Source organism: Columba livia, chromosome 4 (genome assembly GCF_036013475.1).
Source record: "Columba livia isolate bColLiv1 breed racing homer chromosome 4, bColLiv1.pat.W.v2, whole genome shotgun sequence".
NCBI lineage: Eukaryota > Metazoa > Chordata > Aves > Columbiformes > Columbidae > Columba > Columba livia.
The window spans coordinates 57,407,510-57,419,651 of NC_088605.1; the positions used below are offsets into that span (position 1 = coordinate 57,407,510).

General features: G+C 37.9%; 1 protein-coding gene across 11 annotated transcripts in view; it reads left to right on the forward strand.

Annotated features, from left to right (window-relative positions):
- The window catches only part of SLC10A7 (solute carrier family 10 member 7), a 151,004-nt gene that overhangs the window by 40,732 nt on the left and 98,130 nt on the right, over positions 1 to 12,142 (forward strand). For 8 of the 11 annotated variants that reach the window (XR_010472376.1, XM_065061952.1, XM_065061951.1 and 5 more), the window contains one exon: positions 10,354 to 10,392. The exons of 2 other annotated variants lie outside the window; for them this stretch is intronic. Coding sequence is in view for 5 of the 9 variants with exons in the window: in XM_065061950.1 (XP_064918022.1) it covers positions 10,354 to 10,392 (39 nt within the window). In the remaining 4 variants the exon portion in view is untranslated. Of the gene's footprint in view, positions 1 to 10,353; positions 10,393 to 11,237; positions 11,256 to 12,142 lie in introns of those variants that run through there. One more of the 11 variants, XM_065061953.1, reaches the window with a different exon arrangement.

A 12,142-nucleotide genomic window follows, 5' to 3' on the forward strand; every position in this document is an offset into this window, starting at 1 on the left:
ATGTTTTCCCTCAACTTTTTCTTCAGAGAAGTAGTGGTTATGCAGTATTCTGTCCCATCAGAGAATAAATTAAATTACTTCAAAAAAGTAATGAATTACCTTTAATTTAGTTGAGTCACTATGTATTTTATGTTTAAGATATATATATATATATATATATGAATAAAAATTCCAAATAACAGTTTCAGCCTCTTTGTTGTTCATGATGTAGTCCTACTGCTAGCCAAGTAGTTGTGAAATCAAGTCCCTAACCTAGACTTGATTGGTATTTGATTATTAATCCTTGTACTTTAATGAAGACTAGTCCCTCTGCCCCTTTTGGATTAGAGGATATAGCAGGTCTCTTGGAAAATAGAGGCAACTAACTGATTGGAATTTAAAAATTTTTGGTCATACTTCAAAAGAAGGATGGTGGTAAATACCAATGTTTTAGTTGTGGTTTTTTTTTTTTTTTTTTTTCTCTCTGAAAACAAATTTGGAACTTCACTTGTTACTGATCTACTGCTGAACTCCTTGGGCAAATTTTGGGGATGTATAGTATGTAAAGATGCACATTTACACACTTTCTCACTCTGTGGATGTGTAAACTATTTCTAGCTGTACTTACATGAATTGTTAATTTAGATGACAGAAGTATCTGAGCAGCATTTAAAAGAATGCAGTTGCATGTGTCAGGGTTGTTCCTTTTTTACCTTCAGGCAGCAACTGTGCTGCTGGTCTCTGCTTTGTTTTGCTTTTGGATTCTGTCACAACATTGCAGTGTGCAGAGCTTTGGCTGGGGTTGTAAAAAGGGAATTTCCAGTGCCATGCAATACTGGTTTACAGTAAAGCTTAACCTTTGGGCTAGGTTGGGGGAGAAGTAACTGTGCTACTCTGAGGTACAGACAGACATTTGTTGATGAGATTAAAATCTCCATATCTTTTAATTATGACTTGTGACAAATTCTGACATGAGTTCCAGAGATTTCGGTTCACGGACCTGTGCAGTGGGCCACTTTCCTTTTATAATATATTACAAAGCTGGTGCTTCAGCTAGCCTCCCCATACTGTGGCCTTCCTTACACTAGTGTTTTATTTCCCATCTCCTGGCATTGTGCTACTAATAGTGAAGCTGTTCCCAGTGGTAGTAGTGACAGAGACTTTAATAATGATGCCATTCTCAGCTGGTTTGTATGACACAGCAGTTAAAATGTCTGGTTCTGCTACTAACTGCCCAGAAAGCAATATGACAGTGGGATATTTATAGAAAAATACTGGTGCAGGCACAGCCTTACAGTTAATGCAAAGGGCACCTTTTAAAAAGTGGCCTTGTGCTTTCATTTCACTTCAGCAGGGAAGTAATACTCTTTGGAGTTGTGGGATGCATTGTTTAACTAGACCTCTAATCATGTTATGGATGATGTGTCTCCAGGAGAATCAGGGGACAAGACCTTTAAGTGTTTTTATCACAACTTAAGATCTCAGAAAATGTGAACTTAAATAAAAGTATGTTTGGGAGGTTGTTATTGCTCTGGATCCCTTTGAGGATACCTTCTACAGTAATATATATAGATATGTGGTGGTTTTTGTTTTTCGTGTTTTTTTTTTTTTTTTTTTTTTTTAAGAGAGAAAGTCACTTACAGTTATGAGGTGTTTGACCATAAGAGAAGATCAAGTTGGTAGAGTTACTTGTATACAACTGTTCAGCTGAGCCTCCTTTATTAAATCATTGTTCAGCAGTCCATTTGTTCTGGTGCAAGAGGCACTATCTTCACTGCTAAAGTAGTAAGCCTTGAGTAACTAACAAATACATGATGTGCCTAAAGTTTCTGGAAAGGCTTTATACCAAAGTGTCAGTGACTGGTTAGATCGTTTCCTTTTTGCTCTCTAATTGTGTAGCACTGTCTGTTTCACAGGTCAAATGTATGGCTCCTAAGGCTGATCCTTTACAGTATATGGGTAGAAGGGGGAAGTTATCTTCTGTTTCCTTGTGTATAGGAGAATGATGGAAATGGACTTTCCATTTGGTGAAAATACATATAAAATGCTAGGCTATGTGCCTTCCCAGTAACCCGGAGATTTCTGGCAAGGGAGAGCTGTATGGAGTTTGTGGAGGAGCAGGCAAGATGCCAGAGCATAGAGTTTTCAGATAGTTATGCACATATGTACTCAGCCTGAGAAAGCGTGTGCTGTTAAGAGTTTGTCAGCTTTAAATCACTGCTTGCTCAAATGTTTACACTGGCACTGGGCAGTGACCTTAGTATTTGCATTTACAATTTTTAAGTAGAAAAGAGAGAGAAAAAGAGAAACTGCCTCTGTTTATTCATGCTAGTATTCAGATGTCCAATATAGATCTTCAGGTTACTGCCCCATTGGGGCGCATGACGTAGGAACCAACACTGGAAGGCACTGTGTCTTGTGTGATTTTGTGTTTTGTACTGCAGCTGATGGGGAGTCAGGAGGGTTAAGCTACAGCTTCAAGGTACCACTGGGCTTGGGGTATTGCTGGTCAAGGACTGTCTCATGCAAGCATGAGGTGAGAGTATTGACGGCTGTCTCTGACACCCTTTCTCATTCTCCGAATCTTCATCTTGGCACCTGGAAGGGATAGAAATGAGATTGCAAAAGATATGTGTTGCTTACGTTTGTGTTTGTGGATAGCCCTTTCTCCTGGTACGCCTTGTGAGCATTACACCAGTTTTGTATGCTACACAGCCACAGAAACGTCTGATATTGGTGGATCTATGGCATTTAGAATAAAGCAAAGAAACTGTGGGCAAAGTGACTGAGTGTTGTACAGCTGATAGCCTGGGCTAGTCAGGCACTGTGTGCTATGTCTCATGAAGCATCTCATCTCTTCTGTACCTGAGAGGAGAGCAAGTCACCTTATGACAGAGATTTCCCCCTCCTGGCTTCTTTCATGTGATCTTTCTGATACTTCTGGTGAAGGCTTTTGCTTGCATTCTGCTTGGCTGTACAAGTAATCTGAAGAAAAATGATCCAGCCATACAGGACAGTGTTGCTTTCCAGCTTTTGCTCAACATGGATTTCCTGTCACTAATCTATACATTAGTATTGATGGAAATTTGTGGACTGACACATAAATGTTCCCGAGTTCTGAATGCTTAATGTTTGCTATTTGAATTGTTAGCAGATGTTTATGTTCTGGTTTTACTTTCTGGAAAAAAAAAAAAATGTAATGTAGATACCTTCCTGGTCTTCAGTCTTCATCTCCTACTGCCTCTGGAGGAGAAATACCATGCTGTGCCTGCAGAACTCCCTTGAGTCATGCCAGTTGCTCACAATACGGGGAAATTACAGTTTTTAACAAAAGGGAAGAAAGCAGGATAATTTTCTTTCTCTATCTCAGTATTGCTGAAACTGTTGGTGAAACAGAAATCCTTCAGTGGAGAGCACCAGATACACTAAATAAGTGCATCTAAAACACCTGCCTTTTGACATCCTTTTGATGGATGGTTTTGTATTTGTAAATATTATTACCAACAGGCTGTGATGGTTATGAGGAACTAAAAAAATGGGAGAGTGACAGACTGATTTTCAACAGAAAGAACTTGGCTGTAGGAGGTCGGAGGCAATAACTCTCTGCCAGCAGAGCCCCCAGCTTGTTTCCGTGCGCTGCTGGTGGCAGAGTGCTGAGCCTGGCTGAAGCAGCACAAACTTGTTTGTACTGGGGTGATGGCAACCTCTGCCAGCCTAAAACAGACCTGGTGCGTGTGCACAGCTTCAGATCCACGGTTCAATGAGGTGTTTTAGAGGACATTGTTCTCTGGATGACGTTCCCTCGCTGAAATGTGAACACGCGGTGTATTTGTTATACTGTTTCATTTTCTAGTGCATTTTCAGCATTATTTCCCTAAAACTGGTGCTTATTGAACATTGTTGAAAAAAAGTAATGTTTTCATATTGTCAGCAAGGCTTTAGAAGTGGGTTGGGGCTTAGGTGATAGCTTTTTCACAGTTGTCAAATTGTGTTGGACTACAGGGAACATGGCAGAACGTGGCAGTAGATAAAAATATAACTGCCTCCATATATTGGTGGGGTTTTCCGTTGCTGTTCTTGGGTTTGTTCGGTTGGTGGGTGTGCTGTGTGGTTTTTTTTTTTGGCATTGTGGGGTTTTTTGTTTGGTGTTTTTTTTTGTTTGCTTGTTTGTGGTGTGTTTTTTTTTTTAATCTCTTTTTTTTTTTTTTTTTTTTTTCCTTTTTTAAGAGGTTAAGGTTATGTGTACAGTTCCACTCCCTTAAGAATTAGAGTAATCTACTATTTTAGGAGACTTTTCAAACATCAGTTCATCAGTGTACATTTTTTATAAGATTTATCTGGACTCAAAATTTCATTGTTATCAAAGTCTGTTTTTGTTGTCGTTTTTTTTGTTTTGTGTTTGATTTTAAAGGAAATACTACTGTTGAGATGCCTTATTATGTATAGAACACTTGGGATCAAACTCATGCGTAAGATGCATACTGCTGCTTCTGTTGAATTCAATATGGAGTACATATACACCTCCAAGGGTCAAATCCAGGCCCTGATTTGTTTCCCAAAGATGATGATGGAGCGTTAAAAAGGCATATGCTTTGCCTTTGAGGGGGCAATTGTGCAGCCAGAGATTTTGTTGAGCAGTTAACACTACCTCTTTTATTTTTGCCGTGCTGTAGCAGGATTTTTATATGCATTTTAACAGTTATTTAAGAGTCCCTGTATGCTTAAAAAAGAATCTGAATATATGTGCCTTTTTTAGACCTGCATCATAACTAGGTTATTTCATCAATACAGTAGAATGACTGGGAGCTGCAGTTGGAACAATATGTAAAAATACAGCTTGTAAAAGATTTCCTTTATTAACTGTCATCATCCACAGAATATATGTTCAAATAAACGTTGTGTAATAACTAAATTTGAGATTAATAGGCCCCTAAAGAAACAGCGAAGTCATTCAGGATAGTCAGTGAAAAATAGCCTGTAAGACTGTAACATGCACATATTGTCCTGCTTACATGCTCTCTCTGGTGTCATTCCCATTTATCAATGTCGGCAGGCTCTGTTCTCATTAAAACACTCTTGCACAAAAGCAACTTAATTTTCTTAAGAGAAGAGGACACCTGATTCAATTTAGTGCTCAAAACCAGGAACTTGAATATATATATATATATATATATTTTTTTTTTTTTCCTGTCTGAACTCAGATGAATAGTTATGAACAGCAACACAGATTAAACCTTATTAGGTATATTTATATTCTGTTTGCAGTAACAGTACTGTGGCAAATAGCTTTCTGCAGAGCTGTAACATCTTATTAATGGAAACAGCAGTTAAGACATGAGCTGCAGTAACACTCACATGAGATTTTATTTTTAAATAGGAGATTGAAGGAGTTGTTTAAAGGGACTCTGCTGACTCATTCAAGCTACTTCTGATGTCCTGCCTTCCTCCTCCACCTTCTTGAACTACACCGATCTCTCTGTGTAGATAAAATTACCTTTTCTGCCCTGTTTGGTCAAACCATTTCCATCACTTCCTTTAGTATTTTTTTTTTCTCTCTCTTTCAAATACGAGATATTGATTTATTAAATTTTGCATTAATACCATGGACACTGTAAAATGTTGTACTACCACATTGTGTTCTCAGCCCTCTACTGTGTAATCCTGTAGTGGTACTGCTAGAGTCGTCATTCTCCAGCTCTTTTCTACTCTTCTGCATTTTTCTGTCCTTCGTTGTGTCATGTGTTAAATAGGATATTTAGTCTTCCACATGGTAATGTATGTCTTACTGGTGCGTGTTTGAAAATTATAAGGTTTTAACCACAAATACTTGTGGGCACCCAAAGAGCAGCTTTAGGTGATGCCCAAGCTGCTTCCCTCTGAGATGTTTTGAGGCTGTTTCATTTCATTGCTCTGCATCTATGGCCTTGGCCCCGGAACAGCCTTTCTGCAGAGGGGACAGCTTGGGGCCAAACAGATCCTAGGGTGCACAGCATGTGCTCTCGCAGCTGTGGGGTGCCGGCGGGACCCATGTCCCATGAAAGCTTAGAGTTAAGTACAGTTAGGAATGTTACCTCCCTAAAGGCTACCAAATGACACTCAAGAATCAAACACTCAATGTGGTGTGTTTGGCTTGGTTGTTTTGTTTTGTTGTTTGTTGTAGTTGTTGTTTTTGTTTTGTTTGTTTGTTTTAAAGTATACCTGCTAGGGAAAAAGCCTTTTATTCTTTTGTGTGGTCCACATGTAAAGCTATAAGGCATAATTGTTCCTCTGTGACTCTGCAGTAAAGGAAGTTGTAGTTCAGTTGAGCTGTGCATAACCATTTCATTCAACTCTTGCTGATAATGATAAAATGTTGCATTTCGACCCAGGTGCTCCATATGTTGCCAGACTCCTTTTGGGTACCTGCTCATGGGGAGGTGTTCAGCCTCTTGGTTGTGACTTTCTTCTCTTTGTTACTGGTCTTTGTTGCTATGAGGACTGTCTTGAATCTTCTTGCTGCCACCATTGCAAATCTTAGCAGTGTTTTTCATGCATGTGTTTCACGATAAGGTGGGAGTTGAAGGGCTGAAGCTTTGCACTAGGCTCAGGTATGGGAAGAGGAAAGTTTCTGCCAAGTGCTGTCAGATGGGTTTCCTTCAGAGGTAGGCCAGTTACTTCTCACTTGGGAGTGCTACAGGCCAGGCAATCCTCCCTTGAAATGCAGACTAGCGAGAGATTCCCTCAATCCCAGCACCATACTGAGTTCAATGAAATCGTACCTGCTAAGAGAAGCTAGTGGGCACCATTTGAACTCAAGTGTAGATGTCTATGCTCTCTGTACTAGCCGTGTTTTAAGACTACTGGCAGTGACTTTCAGTCTTCATTATTTCTGAGTTGATGTAAACTTAAATAATTGGTCTGGTTGTTACAACTGTTGCTTTTGAATGTGGTATGATCTTGCATTTCATTACATGGCTATGCATTTGGCTTTTGAGAGGAGAACTCTCTCCTCATGTTAATGGTGAGTGCAATGAATGGTTTGCAAACACATGCAAATCTGAACTTGGAGTATTATGAGGACATCTAACTGTTTCCATCTTTTATTGTTTCATTTAAGCTGACTGCAGATAGTCTGTGTTGAGGCACAAAAGGAGCAAATGCTAAAAAAGTTATAAAATAATAGTGACTAATAAATGTTTCAAATAGAAAATGAAGAGATTAGCTATATTGTGTGTCAGCACTAATGTTTATTTGTATCATCCCCCTAAGGATCTCGGAGTGCTTTTTAAGCAATGAATTAATTTTGACGATGCCCTGTGAGGTATGCAGGCAATGTTATCCCTCTTGATAGAAAGGAGTTGGAAGCACAGTGTTTAAATTCTAGGTATATTTAATTACAAATTGGAGCAGTTGATTTGGTTTACTACCAGTTTGTTTAAGCTGAATAACACTCACAAATATAAGCCCCAGGTTTGTGGGTATGAGAGAAATTTACTTCTAAGTTTATTTTGCAGGAGAAATGTTTATGAAGAAAACTGCAAATATAATACAGTAATTGACATGTGGAAGTCCTCCCTCACGGAGGCAAATAATCTTACTACAGATTAATGTATGGGCTTCCTTTTCTTTTGTCTGTAATGACCATTTACCATTTGCCATGGACGATTTCTGACACTGTGGGGAAAGGGAAATAAAAATCAAAAACTAGTGTACCCCTGGACCAGTCTGAATTAGACTTTTGCACATGACTGGCTGAATACCTGAAGCATACGATTTGTCTGAGATTGTTGTATTAGTACCTGTTATGTACTTGAGAATATAAAAAAAAATCCCAAAATGTTCCTGGTGGGTCAGGAAGGAAGAAAGAAAATAAGTTTGTTGATGGCCAATATATGTGCCACCAGAACAATCTAGTATCTCTCCTTAATACCTTTCCAGGTACAGAATTTCTCCTGGCAGTGGAATTGGAGTGTATTTTAAGTAACAAATTTCATGTCTTTAAGTGATACTCAAAATCAGGATTGGCAGCTACTGATGTGGCTAAAACTAGATGCACAGGTACCTACTAAGGGTATCCGTTCTAAAGTACACCTGCTAGTGCTTTGTTCTGTGTGCATTGTTGGAATGACCAGAAAAATGGTTGAGGTCTGTCCAAAACTGAAGTTATTTCTCTTGTGTCAGTAGACTTGGTCTGGCAGGCTCACCTGCACTGTAAACAGAGCCTGGTCTGGTAGGACTTAGGGTTTTTTTGACACATGGAGTTCAGTTTAGCATGTTAGGGAGGAAAGAGCTACTTTTTATGCTTGCTACCCATTTTATGTGGACTTCACCAGCTTTCGTGAAGAGTATAAGTGATACAGTTCTCTGTAGGAGACAGAAATTTAGCTCTCACTCTGCATGCAAAATCTGCATGGGGAGGAGGGGACTATTAAGTCCTCCCAGCCTTCTGGTGCAGAAGTGAAGCGCAGATGCTTCTGTCTTTCAGTTCTTAACAGTTAATTTACATTGGTTTATATAGCAAAGACTATTTTGCAAGGAAGACATCTTCAAGTGTGCTTAAAAATGGAACTCTAGATCCTCCTTCATGGGTTCAGAGGCAGGATGTAATAAAAGCAACCTTTCTACATCTTCATCAGATTGAAGTGGTCAAATACAATGTCTGTGTAAGAGAATGGCACATGTCCAACAATTACCAAAGAGACTTGATAAACCGGATCAGTTTTTTATTATAATGATAATGGAAACCCTATGAGGAATATATTAACAAAAGACACATGCAAGGACATCTCCTGTATTGAAACTGATCCCTTGCAGTAGGTTTGTGTGCATGGGTATAATGTGTCTCTCTCTTGCCGTATCAAAGTATCAGCTGTGTATCTTCAAATGCAACTAGAAAATCCTGATTTGACTCACACTTGTTGAAGAATTGTTTTAAGTTGCACTCTTGCTTTCAACTGTGATCTCTGGTAAGAGAAGCTGTTTGGACTTGTGTCTCTTTTTTATGTTCAAAAAGGCAGGTTGATGAGGAAGAGGTGTTAAAATATGTTACTGTAGTTTACAACTGTCAACTATAATGTTTTATTTAGCTGTATGTATCCAGCTGCTCCCTCAGCAACATGGAGTGCCATATGCCATTGTCCCTCTTAGTAGGCAAGTCAGCAAAGGTTTCCCAGTCTGCATTTGTTTTTGTATTTGGGCCGCTGAGGAGTTGTGGTCCAGTGCCATCTTTTATTGATAGGGCCAGCAGAGGAGGAATCTAATGAAATTATCAAAGCTTTGAATTAATTATGAACTTGAATAAGAAAGCTAAGCTCTCTAGAGCCAAGGATCTCATTAGCCATTCATTTTCATTGCATCCTCTTATGGAGCAGAAGGCAGGTTCAGCTACAGCTCCTACTCTGATTTTGGACTTTATTCAAACTTGCTGAACTCGCTAGCGTCCACTTATTATTAATCTGTGGGTGGAAGTGTCCAGGGTGATTAATTTGACTTAGCTCTTAATCTTCATGTAAACGGTAGATTTCCCTCCTCTTTTTCCTCTTACCTTTGTTGTGTGGCTTTTCATCAGACTGGCTGCCTGACAAGAGTTTCTGTTCTTTCTTGGTGATTGGGGAAAGCTATTCAAGAGTCGGGTTTTAACTTCTTGGAATTTAATTAGTTAATGTTAAGAAAGAATACTGCTACTTGTATTTGCTGGATATTTAGGTAAGGACAGACACTTCTGTAATAATTATCAAACTTGTTTGTTTTCTGATTTTAAAAAAACATGGAGTAAAAAGTAATAATTAGACATTTTGGACTCTGAAGTGTGGGGTTGTTGTTTTGGTGGTGTAGTGGCTTTTTTTGGTGGGTTTTGTTGTTTTTTGTGTGGTTTTTTTTGTTCCTATTTTAGATTTCCTGGTCAATCTACAGAAACTTCTGAATTTGTCAGTACTTTATTATGATGAACAATTAAATTAGTTTGCTTGGTTAATATTCCATTAAAATTCTTGAAAGTCTATGAAAATACAGTATTTTAGTTTAGATTGTATTAATTTTGATTAATAGATCAATTTTTAATTTCTGGCAGATTAGAGCAAAAGCACTGAGACTAAGCTTCTGTGTAATATTCCTAGTTCTCGTGGCTACTCCTCTTAAGTCTGCTAGCAAGGATTTTCTTCTCCTCCTGCTTTTGTCCATTTCAGCACATTATTTAGGAATGCATAAACTAGAACCTATCAGTCTTCATAAGTTACAGGCCACTGGCAATTTTTTAAGCAGTGGCTAACTGCCTAATGGTCTCTGTGTATGTCTGTATTTGGAGGATCTAATAGCTTTTTGGGCGGGGGAATAACATTTTATTCTTGTACTATAGCTATTTTACCATTGGTGATATTTATCTTTTTCTCTCTTCAGGCAGCTGCTATATTTAATTCCGCTTTTGGAAGTTTTTTGGTAAGTAATGCAAAATTTATAGCAAGTGCTTTAGTAGTCTTATTTTTAACAGTATCATTGGTGTGCTTGTATTTTTCACATTAGTGTTGGTGGAATTGTGCCATTTAGCTGGAAAAAATGACTCATCTTTCCGTTTATTTTGCTGTACCATTACATACAGATATTTCTTCTCTTTTTGCTAAACTCTTGAGAAAAGTAGTGAATAAATTGTCTCTGCTCATGGTAAATTAATAAAGTGTAAACACATCTTAATTTTCTCCTTAATGGGTTAACAGAATCTATTATTATGCAGATGATTCAGACGAGGGCATCAATATATTGATTTTTCTAATAAGGCCTATCAAATACTCATTATTTTCTATCAAAAGGCCATAGATTTTGAAAAGAAAACATGACCTAGCTGATCAGAGAGGAGATGCTAATTTACTCAGTGACATGTCATTTGTTTAGCATATTTCATTCTCAGTGAAGCCACTCGGTGTCTCTGAGGAACACACTAAAATAGCTAGATATGGGAAAGCAATCGATCCAGCTGGAAATATAACCATTTCTGTGAACAGTTAGAACAGTATTTGTGGGCCTAGTGGTCTACAAAGATTCAGAAAGGACACTGTAAAGAACACTAAATAAATATATTTATGAAGAAGGGAAGAGTAGATATCTTTTATTGATATGTTGTTTGGAGAGACATTAATGATTATTAAATACAAATTATTTTATATGTATGCAAGCTAGAAGTGACTGTTTTATTTATTTAAGTAGCTAATAATTGAATTTGGTCGTCTTTACTAAAATCTGTGCATGTTTAGAGGTGTGCATTTGTAATTCCTGTCTTTTGTCCCCAGAAAGAGGACTATGATGTAAAAAAAAGAATGAATGACAAAATAATTCACATTAGGAAATTAAAATCAAAACTGCAAGTAAAAAATACCTGACTTTATGCATATTTGTATTATGAAAAGCTGGAGTTTGAGAGGTTCAAGTATGTAAAGCTGTGCTGCCAAGAGAGAAATGTGCATGGTATTTTGAAGTTGTGCGTTATGCTGCTGCTTTTTTGAGGGACTAGGTTAAGGTTAGGAGGCTGAGTGTAGGTTTTATGGGTATAGATGACCATTCATATTTTTCAAATAGCAATTCCCCAATACTTGCTCCTTTTTGTCACCTGTCATGTCCTCCCCCAATTGGAAGAAGGTACTTTCTGTGTGTTTGCATGGCATTTTCTCTTGTTGCTTGGCACAAGCTCTGGTTTCTCTGCTGTCCCCAGCTTTCAGTTCAGGAGGTTTCCTCAAATACCCAAAGGCCTCAGCTCACTTGTCATTTGGAGAATGTCTTTTGACTTCAAATAAGAATTCAGGCCCTGGAGCATCTGACTACAATGCTGGATCCCAGTAAAGCAACGTATACATATTTTAATTTCTAGAGCATGTTTGTAGCTCTTTGAAGAAATCTCAGTTAAGGAAGCTGAGCTAGTTTGTGTGCTCATATAATACTCCTGGTTTTGGTTTTGTTCTTAGTTCCATGGACTGAACATTGGAAAGTTCTGTTTACATGTAGTTACCTAATTTCACATTTTATTTATTTCAGATTTTTTTGAATCGTGGAGCAGTATTGTGCTAAATATTTGTCTTTAAAAAAAATATTCCAGGAAATACTTTTCAAATATATGAAATATCAGCCTGAATCAAGCCACAGTTTGTTGTTTGGTTTTTGTTTTTGTTTTTGTTTTTTTTTTTTTAATAAAATTAAAGGA